Here is a 24,978-nt window from a genome sequence, read left to right as displayed (position 1 = left end):
TTTGATCAGTAAACGTCAGTAAATGCTGATTTCACCAAGTGCACACAAACCAACCAAAAACTATTTCTATCAATTAGTAACTGAAATTTACAGATAGGCAAAGTAAGAAAAACGCTGCTTGGAAACAAACTAGGGATTGATGTAAGGACATTTACAATGTACACTCTGACATGCGAGGTTGACAAGCTTTGTAACCATCAAAACACAAATTAACTTTTTGAATCTCAACATCTACAGTCATTAAATAATTATTGTCTGACCCCCAAGTAATTTCCCGCAGCTGTAAAAATACTTAAAAATAAACATCGAGCTCTGTTGAGATTTAAAATATGTATAGATTGAATTCTGCCAAGCTCCAATTACTCCATTCCACCCCTGCGAATTGGGTAGGAAAGGTCCCACATCCTGTCCCGCTCCTCCTCCGCGATCAGTCCTCACCGGTCCCCAGATGGTCACACAGTCCTCCAGGCTGTCTCGGAAGTTGTTGGGCTCAAAGGGGTGCCAGTACGTGAACCTCACCGGCGTCCCATCCGACCACTCAAAATTCATCTGCAGCTTGAGGTCGTTCAGGCCAATCCAGAGCTCCTCAACGTCTGCCAAGCAGAAAGGGGAAGAACAGGTCAGAGTCCAGCTCTGGTGTCTGGGGCGAACCTCACCCTACTGACGCACAGTAGCACTTCGGCACGAAGAGAAAAGTCTGCCCTCTTTGAGCATTCACGGATGAGATGAGCTTCTCACAAGTTACAAGCCACGCTGGCTGTGAGCCGCCTGGGACAGGGACTGGCTTCCTTGTTAGCTGTTTGTCCAGCTTCTAGCGCCATGGGGCTCTGATCCTCAACTGGGATTCTTGGGGGTTACAGATAAATAAGAATGGTCAGAATTTCTGAGACATCCAAGGGAGTTAAGTGCCCAGTTTCCAGATCCGAAGTTCTTTTAGGCTCCTTTGAAAATCCAAGCCAACGATAACAATATTACATGCAAGACAAACTCATTAAAAGAACATTAGCGAAGTCAAACACTCAAAAGTTAGGCCATGCCAGAATTAAGGTTGCCCATACAACCTTCATGTTGGCCCCTTTGTGCGTACTTCCAAGTCTCCTCTGCTATTGTAACCCATGCCAGCTAGATTAAAGCTAACACCAGTATGCCTGCCTGTGCAGCAATCACACCTTTATTTGCAGGGTAGACATTGCCTGCGTTACTTGGCTGCAACAGGACATTCTGACATGCCAATGGTGATTCAAAACTCTGCATTAAACTCATCCTTAGAGTAGATCCATTGACCTGGGTTGGGAACATAGGACTCAGTTTGTACTCGACAAGAAGAGTACTTTCAAAAGGACATGCCTTGCCTTGGCTACTAATGAATAAATACTCGGCATGTCTGTTCTTGTGGGGAACGGTCTGGAAGTGCTTTACAAATGCTTCTCCGAGGTAGGTTATAGTATCACTGCACTCCATGAAAAGCAGCCACCTCTTGGATGGAACGTGGCGGCTATTTAACAGCGCACAGGAGCATTATTACAGAGCAAATTTAGGACAAAGATGTGTAGACTAAAACTGTATCTAACTGAAACTGTTGGGGGAAGCTTTCCCTAAGCAGGTACCCAATTTGGAATCAGTCAGGGCAATCCCTATTCTTAAAAGAGTGCCAGGAGATCTTCAATAACCACTAGTGGTCCAGGGCCTCAGTTTCACATCTCATGGAAACAATGCCATCGCCAGAAGCACAGTGCCCGCCACCTTCCCCCTGGCGCATTGGGTCAGTACTGACTCAAAGAGAATGGGGCCATTCCTTTTTATTCCTTATTGAGATTAATGTATGAAATGTCAGTCATTGCCCCAGCAGATAAATGATGCACTTAATACATGTTAAGTGCTTCTTGTACGGTCTCTGATAGATTCATAAGACGTCAGGGGACGATACTTTCTATAGCATCTTCCATCTACAGATCTCAACCCCATTCACAGACTGAATTAACTACCTTCATAATCCCAGAGTCAGAGAAGTATCCCCAACCCCATTTCACAGATGAGAAAACTGAGGTGGTGGGAGGGACTTATCCACAGCCACACAACGAGCCAGCATTAGAGCTGGGAACAGAGCCTAGTATGGACCAGATCATGATACCTCTACTCACTCCGAATAGTACCTTCCTCCACTAGTAGCCTCACTGGGACCACTCCTGGTGCAAGGTATATTACAGAGAGGAAAGACTGTCCAGTAGTTACAGCACTCAACAAATGCAGGTTTAAATCCCTGCTCCGGCCATGGCCTCCCTGTGTGACCTTGGAGAAGTCACTTAGCCTCTGTGGGCCTCAGTTCTCCATCTGTACAATGGGGAGATTAGCTCTGCCCTGCCTCACTGGGGTGAATGCATTAGAGCGTGAGGGGCTGAGCTAGTCATAGGGGCTCTAGAAGTACCTTTGGTAGATATCCCACGTGGATGCAAACATGTAAAGGTCAATATGAACATGTATGTGCAGCACAGAACCATGCACCTGTAGGTACCGTGCCAGTGAAGATATGGGCTCCCCCCGCCATGCACATTCCAAAAGAGCCAATCCACAGCTCTGACCCGGGTCCCTAGCGTGTCCCCAGGGGGAGAGAGTGCAGACCTGCTTTAACCCTACCTTGCTTGATCTGTTTGGTGACAAACTCCAGCTCGGAGAGCGTGTGGATGCTCACCAGGTCCCCACCACCGCGCAAGCAGGTCTTCTTCGCATCTTGCCAGCTCTTCTTCTCGCCAACCAGCCGGTAGCAGCTGGACTGGAAGGGCTGCCAGGTAGGCTCACAATCAACCTTCACCTCCGACCAGGAGTCTGCAGGGACCCAGAGCAGACTGCTAAGGAGCCTTGTTGCTAACTCCCCGCACGGCCCCCTTCTAAGCCCGTTCTCCTCCACGGTGCCAGTGGCGTCCAGCCACGAGTGCAGGGTCTGTGTTAGGAGTGGCAGAGCCCCCAGGCAGCAGGAGGGTCTGGAAATACACCAGACTGGAGTTCCTCAGCCCTGTGGTTCTGCTGTCGAGGGACGGGAAGGGGAGTCGAACGGATCACTTATGAAGTGGCAACTGTTCCCTCAGCGACGGGCCAGATTCCATCTCCAACTAGCACGTTCTCGGCAATTCCCTGCTCCCCACGCTGCGAGCCCCCACTGCCATCCTCCCTGCGAGGAATCTGAATGCTCCATGGATTCCCCCGGGGCTGCCCCACTCCCCAACTGGCATCTTTACACCAGCACCTGGATCAACTGACTTCACAACAGCTTCAGGGGGAGTTTAAGAGCGCTGAGGTTTCTCCCTTCTTAAACCCCTTTTTCCTACCCCCAGCAAGGGGGTGCAAATCAGTCAGCCCAGCTCACAGCCTGCGGGACAGTAGCGACTGAAAGCTACAGCCACGTGGCAGCTTTTTGCCGGACGATATGTAGGCCCCTATCAAATCCACAGTCCATTTTGGTAAATGTCACGGTCACCGCGTCTACAAAAAAAAATCTTGAATTTTACGGTTTGAGATATTTAAATCTTAAATTTCACAGTGTTGTAACCGTGGGTGTCCCGACCCAAAAGAGGTTGGGCGGGGGTTGAAAGGCCATTATAGGGAGCAAAGCGGTACTGCCACCCTTACTTCGGCACTGCCTTCAGAGCTGGGCGGCCGGACAGTAGCGGCTGCTGGGGCAGGAACCCAGCTCTGAAGGCAGCGCTGTTGCCAGCAGCAGCAGCAGAGAAGTAAGAGTGGCAATACCATGGCCCCCCTACAATAGCCAGATTTCACGGGGGAGACCAGATTTCACGGTCTGCGATGCGTTTTTCACGGCCGTGAATTTGGTAGGGTCCCTACCTATAGGCAATGAGCATGGCGGGCTGCAATCCAGTTCTCAGTGGATGGATGCCCACATTGCATGAACTGCCACCACCACAATCAGCCTTGTCACATAACTTAGGTTGCTCTGTGTTTGCACAGCACCTAGCGCACTGAGGTCCCGGTCCAGGACTGGGACTCCTAGGGGCTATCACAGTTCAAACAGAATTATTAAAATAGTAATAAAACAACAACACGCTGACAGCCCCATCAGACACAGCCAGAGAAAGGCCACGCTAGTAAGAAAAAAAAAAATCTCTTGCGAAAACAGATTTACTGAAGAGGAAAAAAAAACAAAAAACCACCCACTAGATGAATAAAACATAGAAAACTGAGTGTGAGGAGAAGAGCCAGACACAGCATGGTGCATCGGCTGGTTTATTATTTCTGACATAGCACCATCAGGTAGAAGGTTGTCAGTCAGACACTGGCGTTAGATGTTCAATATATTTCAGGTTTGTTACAAAGCAGCCCTAGCGCAAGCTGTAGGGAAGCAGTGACAGATCAAGCAGCTGGCTTGGCACACATCTCAGCATGCCTGCCCAGGTGGCAGGCCAGCAGCTTGGAGAATGCTTTGAACTCATCATAAGGCGGAGACGAGGCTGAAGTGCTGAGCTGCTGGGAGACCTGACCCACATGGAGCTGAGAAAGGAGTCACTCAAGATAACCATCAGCTACAAAGCAGAGGAATTTGCTCAATGATTTAGAGTGCCAGACACCAAAGAAGCCTTCCGATTGGACAGCAGTAATGTCACACCCAGAGCGATAATGCCCCCTCCTCCCCCTTGGAATACGATTAAAGTCCCATTTTGCCTCTTCTAATTTGCATTTCATAATTGCACCGAGCATCTCTAGGCTGTACCGCTCTGGGGAGTCAGTTCTCTTCTTGTGTGGCTGAAAGGTAGGAGGCCACACACACCTGGGATGTGTAATCACCACCTTGCAGACAGAAGGCAGCGGAGATGAAAGGGGCCGGGAGGAAGGAGAGGAAACGAGTCGCCACGTTTCCATGGTGCACATTAGCATTCTGGCAGCGTTCCCACCATACTGTATCCACAGTGAGACAAGCTGAACCTGCAAGGTGATCAGCACCCTCCAACTCCAGCCATTTAAACGGGAGCTGGGGGGTTCAGCCCCTCTCAGGCTAGGTCTACACTGGGGCGCGGGGGGAGTGTCGACCTAAGATACACAACTTCAGCGAATAGCGTAGCTGAAGTTGGCGAATCTTAGGTGGAGTTACCTGGCCGCGAGGACGGCGGCGAGTCGACCGCTGCCGCTCCCCCATCGACTCCGCTTCCGCCTCTCGCCGCGGTGGAGTTCCAGAGTCGACGGCAGAGCGATCGGGGATCGATTTTATCGTGTCTACACTAGACGTGACAAATCGATCCCCGATAGATCGATCACTACCTGCCAATCTGGCAGGTAGTGTAGACGTACCCTCAGTGTCAGGCCCTAAGGTCTTATGAAGGGATGGGGCGGATTCTCCACTGCTTTGCACCACGGGTCATCACTGACACCTGCACAGAGCGATTCCAAATGGGGGCAAAACCATGTGATATTTTAATATATCCCAAGTGCGGGAGAGGTGGGAAATAATCAAAAGAAACCAGTTTGGCAACTTCTGAGAGCTGCGTGAAGGGCAAAGGTTCCCACTGGCTACTGGGGCAGTTCTTGTTCCCTCTGCAGGAGCCGATTGCTCATCCCTCGTCATAGGAAGAAACATGCAAGCCGCAGTGATAGACGCAATTCTGTACTTAGGGTTCTCAGTAAGCGGCCCTGGGAAAGGAAGTGTGGGAGAGACCGGACCCAACCAGAGGTGCAAAGTGGTGCAGAATCAGGCCCCATCCCTGCCTAGGATCTTAGGGTCTCATATCCAGAGGTGCTGAGCACCCTCACTTTCTTTTTTCCTCCTTTTAAAAAAAACCAACCAATACGGACATCTGTGCAGAGTGCGTCCAGGGTTTGGGGGAGGTGGGTTTGTTTTGTTATCAAAGAAAGAAAAAGAAAAGCTGTGGGGGAGAAGGAAAAGCGAGAGATCTCTGGCTACTGCAGTGCAGGCAGGCTCTCCAGCTCACCTGTCGTGAACGGATCGGAGGTGGCATTGGGTTTCTTCTTGCAAACATAGGGCAGTGCAATGCTGCAGTCCCTGTTCTGCCAGCCCCCCGAGGACTCTGTCCGGATCACCCCACAGTTTTCTTCGCTGGGATTGTCAGGCTGGTCTACAAGCAGGAGTTGGGGGTGGGGGGGGGCGAGAAGGGAGGAGGAAGGGTAGGGAAAATACGAGCATTAGAGCCCATCCCCTGGATGGGGACACAGGAGTTCAAACAGAAACCAGAGCATGGTCCAGCTAGTGGACACTGCCAGATGCTTCAAAAAAACAGGAGTAAACCCCTATAACACTGCTTTTGGAGCAATACTATACAGCAGGGGAAATTTCTTCCTGAGCTCTAAAACTGGTGATCAGCCTATGCCTTGAAGCATAAGCACCTGGGGCCCCTAAAACCTCAGCTAGAGCCCTGGCAGGTGCGATTCTCATTCCCTAAAACTTACTAGGGTCTGATTTTCTGAAGCACTGAGCACCCACAACTGCCTTTGAAGTCAGTATTGAAAATCCAGCCCCCTAAACTACCTCCCCCAATAATATCCTGCCACAGCAATTGCCACAGGCTAAATACAGGCAGAAAAAAGGAAGGAGCAACTTTAAGATGTTGCCTTTAAAATTAATTGCCTGCCCCCGAGGGCTCGTCTCATGGAATGCGGTAAACAGCAGCAGACAGCTGGCATCTATTATACAGGACCATTCATTATTTTATATTCCATGGCAAAAAGTTACATCAAGATGGAGTTTAGGCTGAGAGTTCGTATCAGTAACTTAGGGGTAAAGATCATTACAGGGATGCTGGAATTATCCCCAAACCAAGCCTTGTGAGCCCAGAGAAGTCAGAGTTAACGTTATGTTTCAGAGAAATCCAAAACACGGTGAGAGATGGAAATACAGTTAAGGCACCCGAACAGCCTTAACTCTGCCTGGCCATGCACCCGAACAGCCTTAACTCTGCCTGGCCAATACTTAAAGCATTTTAGTATTTGTGGTCCCAGATTAGATTAAATTAAATTTTTAAGATATTTATTTTCTAGACTCTGTTTTCCCCCTTTATGGCACTCGGGTGAAATCCTGAGCCCACTGCACTCCATGGCAAAACTCCCACTGAAGTCAATGGAGCCAGGATTTCACCCCAGCATCAGGTTTCATGTGGCATGGAGTTCCATGGAGTCTCACCACAGCACATGGCCCAGACTTCTCTGGTGTCCAGTGGCACACAATTCCATGGCAGCTCCTGGCCCAGGCACATGGTTCCATAGATGGCAAAGTGCTGCTGCCACATATGCGCCAGCAAATGAGCCTGCCTGTTAAATCCTGCAGGATCCTGGACCATCTCTCCTTAGCCTTCTGGGGCAGGACTCTGGGATTTGCCACAACACAACAACAGAGGATCTCTATGACCCTCCCTCTTCTGCCGGGCTACCCATAGACAGCATCTACATCTGCCTTTGTCTCCCTCCTGCTGTGAGTTTGCCAGGACCTCACCCCACTGCAGGATGCTGCTCCCCATCTGCATCACCCTTTACCCCTCGGCCATACTTACCGCTCTCCCAGTTGAGGTACTTCAGGGGCGAGTTGTCTGACCACTGCCAGCCCCCGTTCATATCCAAGTCGTTGAGCCCGATCCAGAGGGTGGAGCTGTATCCCGTCAGCAGCCCTGGGACAGAGAGAGGACGCCGGCGTCAGACCCCTCCTGTTCTGGGAAGCCCTCGCAAGTAACGCAGCTCTAATCTAGCTGACACAAGAGGGGCCCAGCATCAACTTACAAACACGGCTCCTTCCAGACCCGGGTCCACGGCAAACAAACTGCCACTGCACCCGCTTGCCCCTGTCATCCGTGGGCAGCAGAGACGGCAAAGACCAGAAGAGCCAAAGAGACGAAACTCCCCCGTCAGCCTGAGGACCGGGTGGGTGAAACCGGCCCTCCTGCTACTGCCCTAGCTGCCTCTCTTCTGCCACTCACCGGGCGGCCAATCCAGAACCGGTCACTAAAAACATCACTCGCGCTTCTTCCCTGCTCAGAGCGCTGACGACTCCAACGGCTTCTTCCACGTAGCCGCCCGCATGCATAGGAAATACAACAGCTGCGGCCCACGCGCTAGCCGCATGGCTGCAGCCTGCCACTGGCTGTGCGCGCATCGCCTCCCCCCCACGGACTGCAGCAGGAGGGACACACGCACAGCTGCAGACAGAAGCTGCTCACAGGGTGTCAGTCACTCTGGTAGGATAACGGGGCATATCCCTAAATCCGGGCAGCAAGCTCCCGTCTCGCCGGGTCACACAGACCTGCCAGGGAACCTGCCCGGCCTCACCTTGACGTGGTTTGCTAAACACCCATGTACCTCTAGAGGCCGCCACGCACCTCGTTAGGCAAACGGGCATCGCCGCCTTGGCAGGTTCTCCAGCTGCACAAACTGCTCTCTGCCAAGTTCCAGGCTACAGCCGCGTCCTGCCACACCCACAGGTCTCTAAAGGGTCCCCCTTGCAAGGACCCACCCACTCACTCTTGGAAGGGGGTTACTATTGAGGTTAATGAGCATGGGCGACGGTAGCATAGGCAGGGGAAGGCTGTGCCTCCCCAAACAGCCTGGTGTGGCTCTGCCCACGCTCTGCCCCCAGATCCCCTCCTGCCTGCTTCCAGTTCCCTTCCCGCGCTCCTGTGGCCGAGAAGCTACGGCAGGCAGGCGGGGGTGCACAAGGCCTGGGACTGGGGGCGCTGGGGCCGTGCCGCGCTGCCCATCCGTCTGGCGCTGGGACCGTGTTGTCTGCCTGGCGCGCCAGGGCTGGAGGTGCACAGGGAATGGGGGAGGACAGTAGCCACGGGAGGGGTGCACTCTGGGCTCTGGTGGGGGAGGGCGGGACCTCACCTCAGGCAGAGGGGTGAGGGCTAGCCACCCCCAACAGTGGGTTCACTCGCCGCCCATGTTAGTGCTCTATGGAAGACTTCAGAGGAGAGCCGAAGAGCCCAGGGCAGCGCTAGCCAACAGCTCAATGGCAGGTTTATAAAGCATCTCCCATTCAGGCTTCCCAAAGCATCCAGCACACCACTCCCACCCCGTTCTACGGTACCCACACCCAGCCAGCACCTGCCCGGCCTGGGGGGCAGCACCCCACTCGGAGCAGCGAGAACCCAGAAAAATCTACTCCCGCCCAGCAGACAATGAGCTGATTTGCCTTACAGCTCCATGCCCCGTTTCGCAGCAAGCTGTAGGCGAACGTGCACAGCGACGCTACGGTGAGCGCACCAGGACGTGTTCCAGGAGAGGGTGCTGACGCACCTGTAGCGTTGAGAGGCCAGAGACGTCACTGCTGAACGGCCCGGCGGCCAGGGCAGAGGAGAGCCCCACACTGCCCCTGTCCAGACAACCCTGGTGTTTGCTGAGGATGCCCTCGCTGAGGCGAAAGCGGCCTCTCCCTGGGGCGAAGCTCGCCTACAAGGAGGCCAAGTGCCGGCACTAACTGGTACCTCCACGTCCCCTGCCGAGGAGCCTGAACCAGGGCGCCCCATTCCAAGCACCCTTCCTTCCCCAGGCAGACTCACCGTTGATGTAGGTCTGCTCGTGGATCTCGGTGATACTCAGCAGGTTGGCCCCCTGCTGCTCGCAGCTGCTCCAGGCCTCCCGCCAGGACAGGGTGGACTGGAAGTTGAACTGGTAGCAGCTGTTGGTCAGGTGATCCTTGTCCCAGAAGGTCTCGCAGTCATTGCCTGTGGGGATTGATGGGAAGTGAGAGCCGGGGGTTAGCTCTGACCTGTGCGCAGAGCTCCCTGGAGAGCCAGCGGCAGGCGGGAACGTGCTGCTAATGACCCGAAGTGCAGCTCCCCTTAGGCTTCCTTCTCATTACAGAGGCTGCAATTTTCTTTCAGGGACACCGCAACGGCAGGCCGTGCCCACTGCAGACCCAAAGGGCTGGGGGCGGCCTCTGACTCTGGCCAGGTGCGAGACCATGGCAAACGTCTGCCTGCTATGCTGCATGCAACTGGCCATTACCCCCTTCTACGAGCCAGGGTTACAGAGCCTGATTAACCCTGTGCCCTGCACTGAGCACCTTGCTCTGCCAGGCGTCCCTCTGACTGCCTCGGCACTCACAGTTTGGGCCAGTCGGGCTGAGGAAGGGTCGCAGAATCCAGCTGGGAATCCACCCCCTCACCAGCGCCAGGCTGGTATCCCCCACTCAGCTGTATCCCCCACCCCCTCGCCAGCACCAGGCTGGTATCCCCCACACAGCTGCAGCCCCCACCCCCTCACCAGTGCCAGGCTGGTATCCCCCACATAGCTGCAGCCCTCAGCAGTGCCAGGCTGGCATCCCCAACACAACCCTCCCCTCTGCAATGCCAGGCTGGCATCACCCAAAGAGCCATCCCCACCTAGTACCAGGCCAGTTATTGATGATCGTAGCCCCCCCCGTTGCTAAGCTTCTGGACGGGCCAATCGCCACTCACTCTTAATGGGACAGAAGCCCCATCGTTCATCTTTGCCGTAATCCTGCGTGGTGGCGCACCACAGATGCCCGTCCTCCCGGCCCGTGCTGGTGCAGTCGTGGAACCACTGGTTGTCATACTTGAAGGGGATGGTGCAGGGTTTCCCGTGGGAATTGCCTTGGATGGTGTAAATTTCTGCCGAGAGAAAGAGTGAGAGAATCCTCCCCCTAGCTCGGCCTCCCTTCCTGGGGGACAGAGGGCTGCCGGGGGAAAATGACCCCACCATCGTGCCTTCAGACAGTGGGGCCACTGGGTGCAGCACTGAACTTGGTCTCAGCCCCTTTTCCTCACTGTAGTTCTACAGAACGGCCTCTGCCAGCCCTAGATTTATTATCCTCCCCCTACCAACCCGGCCCAGATCTTCCTGCTTTGTTTGTTTGAGCTTTCAGAGCCCCTGTGGCCCGACTCTCCATTGCTCTGCGCCTGGTGGAGTCACCACAGCAGTGCAAAGCTACTGCTGATTCACACCCACGCCACACTGGCATAAAGAATGACCCAAGATGAAGGGCAGCGGAGAATCGGACCCTTAGACGGTGCCCACACTAGCACTTTTGTTGGTAAAACTTTTGTCAGCCAGGGGTGTGAAAAAACACACCCCGACCAACGTAAGTTACACCGGGAGACCTTCCAGTAGTGCGGCTGCACTGGTACAGCTGTAAGGTCGCTAGTGTAGACAAAGCCGTAGAAGCTGGAGTTTAATTAGGTTTTCACTGCAGGATTCAATTTGTTTCCAAGGGTCTCGGCAGGACGGTGCTTTAAATAACATCGTTATCATCCTGTTTGCCGGGGCTTTGAGATCCTAGGAAGAAAAGATGTAAAGTTCTATGGACCACTCAACTACTTGTATTTCAACCCCCCTGCAGCCTTGGTACAGACCGTTCATTCGTACAGTGCATAGCTCCCTGGGAGACAATCATGCCATTAGTATAAATTTTTACTATATTTATGGGAGGAAAGAAAAATGATTTTAGAAACCCTTATACATTCTTCCCCCTGGGGATTTCCCAGGCAGCCTGGCTCCTTGGCCCCTATCCTGTAATGGGACAGACCCTTGTGGAGTCGATTCAAGCCAACAGAATTGCACAAGGGGTGCACGCTAAGGGCCCAATCCAATTCTCATTTATGCTGGCTAGAAGCCAGACTTGATGCAGGATATACAGCGCCTGGCACAATGGGGTCCTACTCCATGCCTGGGCTCCGAGGGGCTACCACAATACAAATACATAATCCTCCCTTTTGGCCCTAAAAATCTAGGAAGTCAGTGAGAGTCTCTCCACTGACTTCAATGGGAACTGGATCAGGCCCTAGCAGATATCAATGCAGGATCGGGGCCGTGTGCTGTTAGCTGTTTGGGGCAAGGGCTGTTTTCTTCAACTTCGGTTAACAAACAAACAAACAATAATGATGATAAGACTGAAGACCTCATTTCAAACAGTAATAACGGGCACGTGGCTGAATTCTTGCTGACTCTGAGAGCCCTACAGCACCTAACACAACAGAACCCTGATCTCAGTAAGCGCCTCTGGGCTCTACTATGATCACAGAACAGGGAAACAACCAGAACCACAGAGCCCTCCCCAGGCGTTACCAGAGTAGGGGCTGGAGCACAAATCTTCATGGGTGGTATAGACGCTCCACTGCCCGCCGCGCGCCTGATCTCGTCTCTCGGCAGGAGCCAGGGAGAGGTTCCCTGCCTTGGCGTTCAGATACTGAGAGAGATGCTCCCCTAAGCTCCGGCAGCTCCACCTCATGTTGACGGACTCGCGGTCGCACTCGTAGGTGGCCAGTGACTGCACCGCCGCGGTGGAGTTGATGCCCTGCCAGGCGACCCCGAGGCACTGCATGGTCCCGAGGTTGAAGAGTCGGTTCCGGGAGACCCATTTCCACTGCTGGGCTGGGGCGCTGACGTTGCAGGATTTAGAGACCTTCACCAGGGTGTCCTTGGTCTCCAAGCAGCCCAGAAGCCTGCTGTTGTAAATCAGAAACACCCTGGAATCTGGAAGACAAAGAGAATAAAGCCAGTGAGAAAGGATGAGGCCCTGATGTGAACGTGAGCAGCCTCTGCTGTGACACCTGCCTGGACAACAATTCCCAGTGCCGGTCAATTCCCCTGCTGCGTTGTACAGCACCTAACACAATAGGGCCTTGCTCTCAGCACGCCCTCCGGGGGATACTGTAACACACACAGTAACAACAGCTGGACTGTGGGTCTGCTCTGGCATAACATCTCACACTGCTTTTCAGGGCGCTCATGTCTTGGGGTGACGGTTGTTTATTCCTTAGCCTCTGCTACCTAACAGGATAATGAGGAGGTGCATTTTTCCCACCGACTTGCACAGAAGGATCTCCAAGTGCTTGAAAAACAAGAATTAAGCTTCTCGGGATGTCAGCAGGTGAGTTTTAGGTATTCGTAAAGATACAAAGATCCTGGCAAAATGGAATTTCTTTAACAGGGAAATTAAAGTGTCATTAAAACCTGAGCTTGCACCGACTGCTCTGAGTTCACTAACTGGCCCCAACAACTCAACTGGCCCGTTTAAAAGGATGCTAGGTTGCCTTATAACAATGGATTTTAAACTAGCTTTCCACCACTGTAAGTACAGCCCACGTCTTCTTTAGCCAATTCGTTCAAGTCTGAAAAAATATAGCTATGCGGGAAAATAAAATGGTGTTCATCACTTTTATGCACATCTGGGGCCTAGTTTAAAAAAAAAACATATTGGCACACACACAGTACTTTGGGGAAGGTCTCACGAGTTCGGCCCTCCTGATGGAAACACTCTTGGAAGCAAAGCAAACGACTCATGATACGCGGTGTTAGTTTTTCTTCTCTTTTCCATATTGTCCATGTCATGTTTGAGGTTTGGTCTTTAGCTACGTTGTACGTTTTTCGCTACGCTTCAGTGATTTTCAAAGCGGCCGCAGGACGGAGGGGCTCGATTCAATGGGAACGGAGCGCCTAATCGGGTTTTGATCATTTGACCATTGGGGAAATACTGGACGGACAGAGAGGGGAAGTGAGTTGCTCAAGACCCCACATGCTACAAGTAAATCTATACTGCAGTTACGTAGCTTGTGTAGACGGACACCAGAGCTAGCCTGGGTATTGCAGCAGTACGAGTTTGAGCACAGACTACTGCCTGAGTCATTATCCAGGATTCCTGGCAGACACACACAGCCTGTAACAAAGCTTCAAAGACAGCTACATGAGCTGCAATCACACCCTGTAACAGACGTCCCTAAAGTCAGCGGCTGAGCTAGGAAGAGAACCAAGGAGTACCGACCCTGCAGAAGCACCACTCTCTTACGGTAAGTGACACTTTCAAATAGTTGCGGCTTGAAACATGACCAGCCGTAGAACTCTCAGATCTAACAAAACCTTTGTTTTGTCATCGCTAAGGTTGCATTAGAATACAGCCTACCCGCCCCATACCTTGAAAGCAGGAAAATTAACTCTGGGATACACTCCCTGCCACTTTCCCATTGGCTACAACACCATCAACAACACGACAACCCTCCACAAGGCTCTCACTTCCACCTCCAACAGATACTCGAAAGCACAATTTACTGCGTCTGCACTGAACGGTCTCTTTACTGGCAACTTCAGACTCCAGTGTATCCACGGGCCAGCGTGCCCTGCCGTCACTGACTGGTCCAGTCACTTGGGAAGTGAATCTGCCTAAAAAAACCTGCTTGGTTTGTGTTAGACTGCAGCTTTTGAGAACTGTGTGAGAATCAGAGAAAACCTACATTTCTCATCAGCTGATGTGTTATGATGTCACTGCTAATGCAGTGGGCTCGTCTGGGTGCATTCCCACCCCGTCCAGTTATAAAGGGGAACGTGCCAAGCTGATATTGTATTAATCTGCACGAGGGGAGCAGCATATGGCATAGAGCGCAGAATAGAGCATTTAAAATGTCTTGCAAAAAGGGCCGAAAAAACCCAAGACTTTCCAGTAAAAATTTCAAAAAGGAACGATTTTGGAACTCTTTGTTCTGGTTTTAATCAACTTATTTTTCCAATCACAAAAAAAATGAATCCTACTCAAAGTTTACACTCTATGGTTAGGGTTTTCAGGAGAGGGTTTCTTATCATTTTTATAAGATTTTTACAACAATAATAAAATATCTTTAAACTTCTATTAAACTGAAATTTCCACTCCAAATTAACTATGCTGTTGCAACCAGTGCTCCAGCATAATGAAGTTGCAAACAGCTCACAGAATTTAAATAACATCGTTTTAAACTGACTTGCTGTTGCAAAATATTTTTTTAATTGCTTCTGTTTTTGTAGGACTTAACTATAACTACCATTTTACATTCCTCAAGAAGTGATCTGACAGTCCAACTCCCAAGTAGAGGTAACACCACGAAGGATATTAAAGTAGGGTCATGTCTACACGGAGCCGTCATGTGGATTCGAAGGGCGTGAATGGCAGAGCACAAACAGCTGCACTGTAATTGCAGTGTGCGGACGCTGCTGGCACAAACTAAGAGCAGCATCCACACAGCGCAGGTCAGAATGACACTCTTTGATGGGCGCTGCAAACCAGACCCCCGTGAGCTGCACTGCAGCACAGTCCAGACAAGCCCAAGGAAACAAAACAAAATAAAGTGTTAATGTCAAGCTCCCATTGGAGGGGAGAATAAAAGAAAAATCAATGTTTGCTAAGAGGAAAAGGATACAGATTTGAAGAGAAAGAAGGATGGGTTTCTTTCTCTGAGAGAAGTTTCATACATGATGGAGAGTGAAAAAAATAATCAATAACTTTGGCTAAGATTTAATCATAGGTATTTCTGGTAAAAGTCATGGACAGGTCACGGGCCATGATTTTTTTGTTTTGTTTTTTGCCCGTGACCTGTCCATGACTTTTACCATAAATACCTGTGATTGAGTCTTGGGGGGGGGGGGAATACTGTGAGGAGGGGTGCAGTGGGGGGAGAGTGAGCCCACAGCACCAGCTGTGGGGGGGAGCCCTGGGGGTCTTGCTGCCACTCCAGCCATGGTGGCAGGGGAAAGCCCCAAGGGACCTGCTGCTGCTCCCGCTGGGGAGCCCCGGGGGCCCACTGCTGCCGCGGCCACCACTGGGTGGGGGGATGGAAGCCCCGGGTGACAAACCGCTGCAGAAGTCATGGAGGTTGCAGGAAGTAATGGAATCCGTGACTTCTGCGATCTCCGTGACAAACCCATAATTTTCAAAGTCGATTACTTAAAGTCAGGCACCCAATGCCAGATTCAGGCATCAAATAAGCGTTCTGATTTTTAAGATGCTCGCTGTGATGCTGGCAGACCAGGTGCCTGCTCATGCCAAGGCCTCGCTGAATGCTGACACATGCCTAGCTGGAAACCAGTCTGGCTCACCTGCGTGTTAGTACTGCTAAAATAGATGTTAGTGTTTAGACTTGATCAAACGTTTGTAGGCTGCTACGTGTATTGATCTCGCTTATGACACCTGCGGCCCGCGGTATAAAGTTATACTGAGGGTTTGCAAGTGCGAACCTCTGTAACTGTGTAACACACTGAACAGGAAAGCAGCACTAATTAATGTAGAGTGTAGTGCCTGCCCACAAGAAAGCCCATTGAAACCAAATGAGCCATTGTGAAACATCAAAAGACAAAAGACTTTGTTGATCGTGTCCTCTTCATATGAAGAGGAGACCAGTGAAAACATTTGTCCCATCAGCTTGGACTCTGGTGGAAGGAAATAAAAATCCCTGACCAGAAGTACCTGTATCACTACACTGCTGGGAATTTGGAGAGGGCAATATTTCTAAGCATAAGCAAGGGATCCCCAAGCTGCTTAGCTTGGGCTAGCTACAGAGGACATTGAAAGCTTACTTATTGCAGCAGTTTTATTACCTTTTGGGACATACGACTGTGACTCATTTGTGTGTGTATGTTTAACTGCTTTAACCTTGTAAATAACTCATTTCTTTTTTTTAGTTAATAAATCTTTAGTTGGTTTATTATCGGATTGGCTAGAGTCTATGAATCTAAGTGTCTTGAGTGTCAGGTCTAAGGTGCAATTGACCTGGGGTAAGGACTGGTCATTTGGGACAGAGTAACCTGAAGATTGCTGTGATTTTTGATGTAAGGTACCATCTATCACAAAGGCAAGTTTGCCTGGGTACAGGATGGATTTGATTCAAATCAAATTGATTTAAATTATGATATAAATCATTAGTCAGGAAGATTTGATTTAATCATGGTTTTCTACATAAAAGTATATTCTTGTTGGTTGTTATAACCTGAATACATATTCTTCACAAGTCAGAGATAGATGTAGGTTTTGTTTTTAGAAGGTACACTATATTTTTAAAACAGTGATTTATTTTAAAAACTTTTCAGATTCGTTTTACAGCTGTATCAGAAAATGAGCGAGTGTTTGGTTATTTCACTTACCAAAGGTAACTGAAGCAGATATTTATGAAGTCATTGGGAGGAGAACGATCTCCAATTCAACAGGTTAATCAGTAATATTTGGAGGATTTCCTTGCCATGCTGTATTAGGAGGAGATCCCCACCAGACGGACATTTAAATTGTTTTATTTAACTAAAACAAAGTTATGGATTCTGGATTTTTTTCTTCAACAGCAAATATATAATATTTTAACAAAACAAGCGTATGTCCCTCACTTCTCACATCTATCTCCAGACTCCTCCTTCTTGTCCAGATCTATTCCGCCCCCCTCCCCCAGTCTTCTATTCATTGAACTTTTTGAAGCTTTGCACTTTTAGAGAGAGAGAAGGGATTGATTCTGTGTACACAAATTTGCAGAGGGACAATAGAGTTAAGGTCTGTTATTTCTCACCTCTATATATTAGTTATTTAAAAACATTTTTGCTATTAACAAGCATGTTACCTCTGGAGACACATCTCCACAGTTTGAGAACTGCAGAATTAAGCATCTCTGATGGTATCTTCTAGACTAAGCACTGAGTCCCATTGGGTAGGTAGAAAGATTAACCTAAATAATCTATACAGAAGCCCCTGGAACCCCATAAAATTGGGTCCCTAATCCATGAACTATTGGAACTCATTTACAAAACATGTAATGTTTAAAAAAAGGAATATATTGTCTCAGACTATAGAATTAGACTTTATAATCCCTATTCCACGATGAGATATCTTTGAGCTATAATGTATCTTAATTAAAACTATCTTCAGATAAAATGCTTTTTGGAGGAAAAAACCTATCCAAAAAATCCGATTTAAATAAAAAAAGTCACTGATTTTTATCCAGCCTGCCCAGGTGGCAGGATAGACCGGGAGTGCCCAAGGGGACTGTCTGTGACTGCATGGTTAGGCTGCAATAGGGCTTGAGGAGTTCACACTTGTTCCTTGGTTGGTGAAATCTAAGGCGAGAACTCTCAACCAATTTAAGGTTTGTGCCCTGCCTCTTGACAGCCTGCCCTGAGGTTGGCCCTCACGTGATGCTCAGGAGCTGCTCCAGACACTCTGCCTCCACAACCCTGTTGACAATCAATGGGAGTCGTAGAAGCCCCAGTGGAGATCAGGTTATTTTTAACCTAGGGGCCTAAAAAAGACGGATCTAGGTGCTGAGTTTTAGGCAGCCAAGTTTGAAAACGTTGGCCCTGAGCTCTAGAAACGTACTTGCTGGTGTCATTTTAAGCTGCCGCCGTTCTGCATTTTTCAGGCAAGTCTGCAAACAAGACCCGAGGTCTATTTGCCCAATTGAAAGGCAAACCGTCCCTGCTCTGAATTCCGTGAGGCCTGTTGGTGATGCCAAGCTCCTCCCAAAGACACCCCCTACACCCGCCATGCAGTTCTGTAGTCACAAGCCCGGCCGTTTCAGCTCCTCCACTTCCAGACATGAATTTAAAGCCTGCGTCCCTGGAGCCCTCAAACAGAAGGAGAAAAAAAATCCAGACACTGCCAATAAAGACGCCCTGAAGCTCTTGCCTACAAAACTAAATCCATGAAGAGCTGAACAGGGCCTGAAACGGACAGTGACCTGAGCGTGAACTTCGCGGAAATGCTCTCTACAGGGAGTCCAGCGGGTCGGCATACCAGATTCACTGGAGCACAAATTCATACCAGCTCTGCTCCTCGGAAGGGAATGCAGAGGGGACAGAAGAGAACGTGCCCTTTTTTCAGGGACTCCGAAGAAGCAGGAAAAGTGGGTGTCAGGTGACTGCAGGGAATGAGCAACATATCCCAACGCTGCAAACATTTCCACCGGATCCCTCTTGACAAGGCCAGTTACAGTGCACCCATGTCGGACACTGGGGTTTGTTGTTACAGGGGCTCTTTGGGGGATGGGTCAGACATTTCTGAGTGTTAACAGAATAAATAAAAAAAGGCTTAAAGCAGAACCGTGCACAAAGCACTAACATCAAGCAGTAGGAATGTCCGACATCAGAGTGTTTTCAGTATCAGTAGTTCCTTAGGAGCACTGCAGTACCAGTTCCATAATGGTGCTGCAGGAGCTAAAACCGAATTAACAGCCCCATATACACAACTTCTGGAGGATGAGGACTCTGTTGGCAATGGGCAATTACAGCATCTTTATGCGAACCGCACTATACTGGACCGTCGTATGGAAATCCCAGCATCTTTGTATGGAACAGCACTGTCATGCTGCCAATAGATGTATTGTCATTGCTGGCAGTCAATGGCAGGGCATGGTATCAGGACCTGAGTGGTTGCTTGTGTTAAGTTAACCTTGAAAACTGTCCCAAAAGCTTAATAGTCAAGGGGAAAAATACACCAGTCAGCGCTGAGAAATGTGGATTATTAATGATGTTTATTACGACAGCATCTAAGGACCAACCAAGAACAGGGCCCTGTTATTCCACGGGCCGGACACACCCCCTAGCAGACAGGCCGTCCCCTAAAGAGCTCTCCGTACAAACGCTTGTGGCAGCTGTACGTTGCTGACCTCGCCTGGTGTGGGACGAGCACTCTGCTGGCTGGGAATGGCCGGGAGGGGGTGGGGGAACGTGGGAAGGAAGCAAAGTCTCAGTGGCTGCGGGAGGCAGGAGAGGTGAGGTGGAAAGATGCTGTTGCTGGGGAAGGCCGTGTGGCTGCTGGGGGTAGAAAGAGAACAAGGGCTTCAATGGCAGATTGACCATCAGAGCTAAGAGAGGTGATGTGATCCCAGAGCAGAGCACCGGACTGGGACTCCGGAGACGTGGGTTTTATTCCCGGCTCTGACACTGACCTGACGTGTGACCCTGGATGAGGGCCTGCACCCCTCAGTGCCGCTGTTTCCTCTCCCAGCCTCGTCTCTCTGGCCTATTAGACAGCAAGCGCTTTGGGGCAGGGAGCGTCTCTTGTGCTTGTCCAGCACCAAGCACAATGGGGCCCCTGTATCGGTGTGTGTGTGGGGGGGTGTCTCTAGGCATTACTATATTAACAACAACAAATGGGCAGATTTAGACCAATGGAGTCAATGTCCAGCTACCTGTTGCCGCTTGCATATTAGTGGGGCTGGTGCTTTGCAGCTCTATTAGTGCCACCTCCCATTCCAGGAGGGAAGCTAAAACTGCCCGGCTGCCTTGTCCGAAAGCTTCTCTCCCCCCAGCTGAAGCAGGTCCAGTAAAAGACATGGAATCATCCCCCCTTGTCTCTCTAAAGCCTTCTCCGAGTGCCGAAAGAGAAACTGAACTTCACACGGTTCACAGCCCTGTTACAACACTGCCACAGCGGCGTCAGCACGGCCCCTCCAGGGAGCTGCATGGAATTACAGGACAAAGGCAGGTTTAGCCCATGAGTCTGACGCTCCTTAACCTGCAAGTGCTCTACGGGGAGCATCTTCCAACTGCTGTGACAGATGATCACATATTCAGTTGCATCTATGTGAACATCCAGATGTTTGCACCTGTGGTTAACTGAAATGGGCAGACAGTCGTCCGTATGAAGGCACCTGTCTGGACTTGTATACAAACAGCTGGCTCTTTAAATAGCTGGTTGATCAATGCATTCCACCTCCACTAAATGCAGGGGCGAATATCTGGCGGGTGACACCTCCACGGCTTGTCTTGTCTCACACACATTCTGTTCATGGTAATATTTAGCACTTATACGGCGCTCTGTTTTCAAAGCACTTTACAAACTTTAATTAAACATCCCCCATGGATAGGTGATTATCCCTTCAAACAGATAGGGAAACTGAGGCTGAGCAGTTACCTGACTTGCATTTCCATCTTTGGGCCCAGTCAGCAAAGCAGTCTGAGCCCTGGACTCAATCTCAGGACACCCAGGTTCTATTCCTGGCTCTGCCAATGGCTGACCTTGGGCAAGTCACGGCGTGGCTCTGTGCCTCAGTTTCCCCCTCTGCAATATAACGATATTGTTTTCAAACCCGACACTTTCACTTGGGTCCTGTCAGATCCACGTTGGGTTGCAAGGTTCTGCCAGGGTGCTTCACTGGTACAGTGTACCGATACAGCTACGCTGGCAAAGCACTGCTCTTATGGACACAGTTTCGGGCTAAAATTTTTAAGAGTACCTAAGGCCCAGATTTTTAAGGCTATTTAGGCATTGCTCTGCTCAGTCCTGCAAGGCCTAAGCGACTCAGACCACATCTACACTAGCAACGCTTTGCTGGCGTTGCTGAAATAGTACGCGGTACCGACAACGCACTCCTAACACGGACCAGGTTACACTTGCAAAGCTGGGTTTCTGGCGGTACAGTAAAACCACCCCTTGCAAGTTCCCCCGGTAAAAGATTACAGCTGTGCTAGTCTAGCTGTGTCTAAGCTAGCGGCTTCGGACGACACAGTCTGTCGACCAAGGATTCCCCCTGAAAGAGCTGTACCGGCAGCAGTCTCCCACCGCTATTCCCGTCCCAGGATCCCTGCACGCACACTGCTCTGCCCATCCACCTCAATCCCGCCCCGCAGCCCCCATCCCGCTATTCCCATCCCGGACTCCCCGCACGCACACTGCTCTGCCCATCCACCTCAATCCCACCCCGCTGCCCCCATCCCGCTATTCCCGTCCCGGGCTCCCTGCACGCACACTGCTCTGCCCATCCACCTCAATCCCGCCCCACAGCCCCTGCCGCTATTCCCGTCCCGGGCTCCCCGCACGCACACTGCTCTGCCCATCCACCTCAATCCCACCCCGGTGCCCCCATCCCGCTATTCCCGTCCCGGGCTCCCTGCACGCACACTGCTCTGCCCATCCACCTCAATCCCGCCCCGCAGCCCCCGTCCCGCTATTCCCGTCCCGAGCTCCCTGCACGCACACTGCTCTGCCCATCCACCTCAATCCCGCCCTGCAGCTCCCACCGCTATTCCCGTCCCGGGTTCCCTGCACGCACACCACTACTCTGCCCATCCACCTCAATCCCGCCCCGCAGCTCCCGCCGCTATTCCCGTCCCGGGCTCCCTGCACGCACACTGCTCTGCCCATCCACCTCAATCCCGCCCCGCAGCCCCCATCCCGCTATTCCCATCCCAGGCTCCCCGCACACACACTGCTCTGCCCATCCACCTCAATCCCGCCCCTCTATTCCCGTCCCGGGCTCCCTGCACGCACACTGCTCTGCCCATCCACCTCAATCCCGCCCCGCAGCCCCCGCCGCTATTCCCGTCCCGGGCTCCCCGCACGCACACTGCTCTGCCCATCCACCTCAATCCCGCCCCGCAGCTCCCGCCGCTATTCCCGTCCCGGGCTCCCTGCACGCACACTGCTCTGCCCATCCACCTCAATCCCGCCCCGCAGCCCCCATCCCGCTATTCCCGTCCCGGGCTCCCTGCACGCACACTGCTCTGCCCATCCACCTCAATCCTGCCACGCAGCCCCCGTCCTGCTATTCCCGTCCTGGGCTCCCTGCACGCACACTGCTCTGCCCATCCACCTCAATCCCACCCCACAGCTCCCACCGCTATTCCCGTCCCGGGCTCCCTGCACGCACACTGCTCTGCCCATCCACCTCAATCCCGCCCCGCAGCTCCCACCGCTATTCCCGTCCCGGGCTCCCCGCACGCACACTGCTCTGCCCATCCACCTCAATCCCGCCCCACAGCCCCCGTCCTGCTATTCCCGTCCTAAATTCATAGATTCCAAGGCCAGAAGGGACCATTGCGATCACCTCTGTAACACGGGCCACAGAGCTTCCCCAGAACAGTTCCTAGAGCAGATCTGGAGCACACAGAGCTCTGCCGACACACCCGCAGCAGGATTTTCCATGCCAGGCAATGGAGTTACATTGGCATAAAACAGTTGTGAGAGAAGAGAAAGACCCTTGTCCCTTTTCTAGGGCTTCGCTAAGACTTAGCTCAACTGCTAAATGCAGGCTGCTGTTCTACGTCTAATCCCTGGTCTGTCCAGGTGAAATTCTTTTCCTTGTCCTGTCTTTCCAATGAGCCCCATGGCTGAACGGGCCAGTGACGCTGTGTTAAGACTAAGTGTCACCACGGCACCAAGTGAAGTTTAACTTTAAGCCCAGGAGACCCGGGGAGGACGGGAGATGAAGTCGGGTTTCCCTGAAGTGCTTCCTCCCCATCACTCTATTCGGGTCATTACACCGTGCCCATCGCCGTGGTACCCAAGTAACTCTCAGTGGTGCATTAAGCAATCTGACGAGCACCTGTCGCCTGTGGGTCAGCCTCCCAGGGGAAAACTGGGCATGGATTTCCTACTGGTTTATAGTTCTTAATTCAGAATAACGCAGGCTTTGAGGAGAACGATTCAGACACATTCCACATGCAGCAGCCGACTGCTGGCTCCCTCGCAGCCAGGTCTGGCCCGGCCACTCCTGGGATTGGCTTTTGGAAACCCGCAGGTAGGTGACATGTCCCTGCCTCTCTGGATACTGCTCACTGGGGGCCCTGATCCTGAGAGGTGTTAAGTGTCCTCAGCTCCCACTGACTCCAACATGGGGCAGGGACTGGCCCCATCTCCATCCTCCCCACCGAGGTCTGTTCCGAAGAGCTGCTTTGCTTTTCTATGGTCTCTCATGGCTGAGGTTTACAGAGCTGCCTAAAGGGATTTGAATACCCCGTTCCCGTTAAAACCAACGGGTGTCCAAATCCACCAGGCATCTTTGAGGAAGCCCAGCCTTTAGTTGTGAGCCACAGCCATATGTCACCTAAAGGTCAAAGGAAGCTGTCCAGACCAGAGGGGGATGGCTGGGACCACAAAGGCAGAAAATAACATCTTACTCTGAAAAGAGACAGGCTGGAGGTAGAAAATTATAGCCTGGAGCGTGGGACCCGCCAGCTACAGAGACTCTCCCTGAAAAGAAACAATGGAAAGTTACCTTCAGGCAGCCAATTCCCTTCCACGCTCCGCTGCTCTGGCTTCTGCAACCTCGCGAAGGCACCGGAGAGACGCCGCCTACACAGCCAGGGGGCTGGCCGGACATACCCAGCAATTTTAGCCCTGGTGATTGACGGCCCCAGAGATGGAAGGCCCAAGAGAGTGCTGGCACCGCAAGCTTCCCCTTTGCCGTCCCAGCAGCACTCCCAGCCGCCGTCCTGCCCCGGAGACACCACTGTCAGGGGTGAGGCGAGTCCGGCTTCCAAGGGCCCATTCACTCCCTGGTGCCTCCCCCGGGACTGCCAATAAGCAGAATCCATGAGCGCCCAATGTCAATACACCTTCCCTGAGAACGGGGCTCAGCCCCACAACTGGCTTCGCCTGACCGGGCACCGGCTGACACAAGAGGCAAGCGGAGCATCGGTCGCCTGTGGGGTCGGAGGAGGGGCGAGGGAAAAATTCAGACGTTACAAGAGGCAAAGTCCCACGAGAGGGGCTGGGCGCGAGAGGCTCTAACCCTGCTGCTGGCGGCGTAGCCTTCCCAGCAAATCCCCGGAGTGACGGGCCCAGCCGCAAGCGGGGGCTTTACCCTTCATTAAAAGACCAACATTTTCAGCCCTGGGTGCCTGAAGACAGACACCTGAATCAGCTGTGCGACTTCCAGAGCACCCACCGCTTGCTCACGGACATCGACGGAAATAGCAGAGGTCGAGCCGCACCCTGAGAGAACAGACCAAGGCGAATCCTCCTCTGGGGAATATTATTGGGGGGGGGGATGTGCAGGTGTCGACAGCAGGGGTCCCTTCCTATCTGCCATCACCAGGCCCCCAATTCTCCCTCCATTCCCCGCCAGCCCCCATCTACACTCCCCAAAATTTTGGGGGTAACGTTTTTCCCTCCAAATTGCCCCCAACCCCTTTGCCTGTGGTAAAATGAAGAAAGGGGCCCGCCCTCAAATAAAAACATTCTATTTAAAAAAAAATCATTTTTCAGCAAAAACAAATCATGGAAAATTTTCATTTTGGGGGCAAAAAAGCCGATTTTTCATCTAAAATTTTTTTTGTACAAAAAATAATTAAGATGTCATCCATGCTAATTAATAATCCTAGAATAAGGAACCCTTCGACTTCAGTCTTCCCGGTAGGCGAGCCGCACACACTGCTCCCACAGGTCACAACGGAGCTGCCTCTCACCAAACGCCAGGCCCGTCCTGCTGCTGGGGCCTTATATAGCTGTCCCAGCTATCCCAGAATGCCCTGCTGCCATGGCAGGACTCACCCACCTTGCTACCTAATACTTGG

At 51.7% G+C, this 24,978-nt stretch overlaps 1 protein-coding gene across 2 annotated transcripts in view; it reads right to left on the bottom strand.

Moving 5' to 3' along the window:
• The window catches only part of MRC2 (mannose receptor C type 2), a 91,211-nt gene that overhangs the window by 43,738 nt on the left and 22,495 nt on the right, over positions 1-24,978 (bottom strand). The window contains exons 1-8 of one of the 2 annotated variants that reach the window (XM_039516950.1): positions 13,173-13,754; positions 12,031-12,438; positions 10,404-10,577; positions 9,504-9,668; positions 7,506-7,619; positions 5,934-6,077; positions 2,635-2,823; positions 439-593 (exon numbers count right to left, since the gene is read on the bottom strand). In XM_039516950.1, the coding sequence (XP_039372884.1) occupies positions 439-593; positions 2,635-2,823; positions 5,934-6,077; positions 7,506-7,619; positions 9,504-9,668; positions 10,404-10,577; positions 12,031-12,438; positions 13,173-13,296 (1,473 nt within the window). In that variant the 5' untranslated portion in view covers positions 13,297-13,754. Of the gene's footprint in view, positions 1-438; positions 594-2,634; positions 2,824-5,933; positions 6,078-7,505; positions 7,620-9,503; positions 9,669-10,403; positions 10,578-12,030; positions 12,439-13,172; positions 13,755-24,978 lie in introns of those variants that run through there. The other variant, XM_039516951.1, reaches the window with a different exon arrangement.

The sequence above is a fragment of the Mauremys reevesii genome, linkage group 27 (genome assembly GCF_016161935.1).
Source record: "Mauremys reevesii isolate NIE-2019 linkage group 27, ASM1616193v1, whole genome shotgun sequence".
Lineage (NCBI taxonomy): Eukaryota > Metazoa > Chordata > Testudines > Geoemydidae > Mauremys > Mauremys reevesii.
The sequence above is the reverse complement of the archived record's forward strand: the minus strand, read 5'-3'. Positions and strand labels throughout refer to the sequence as shown.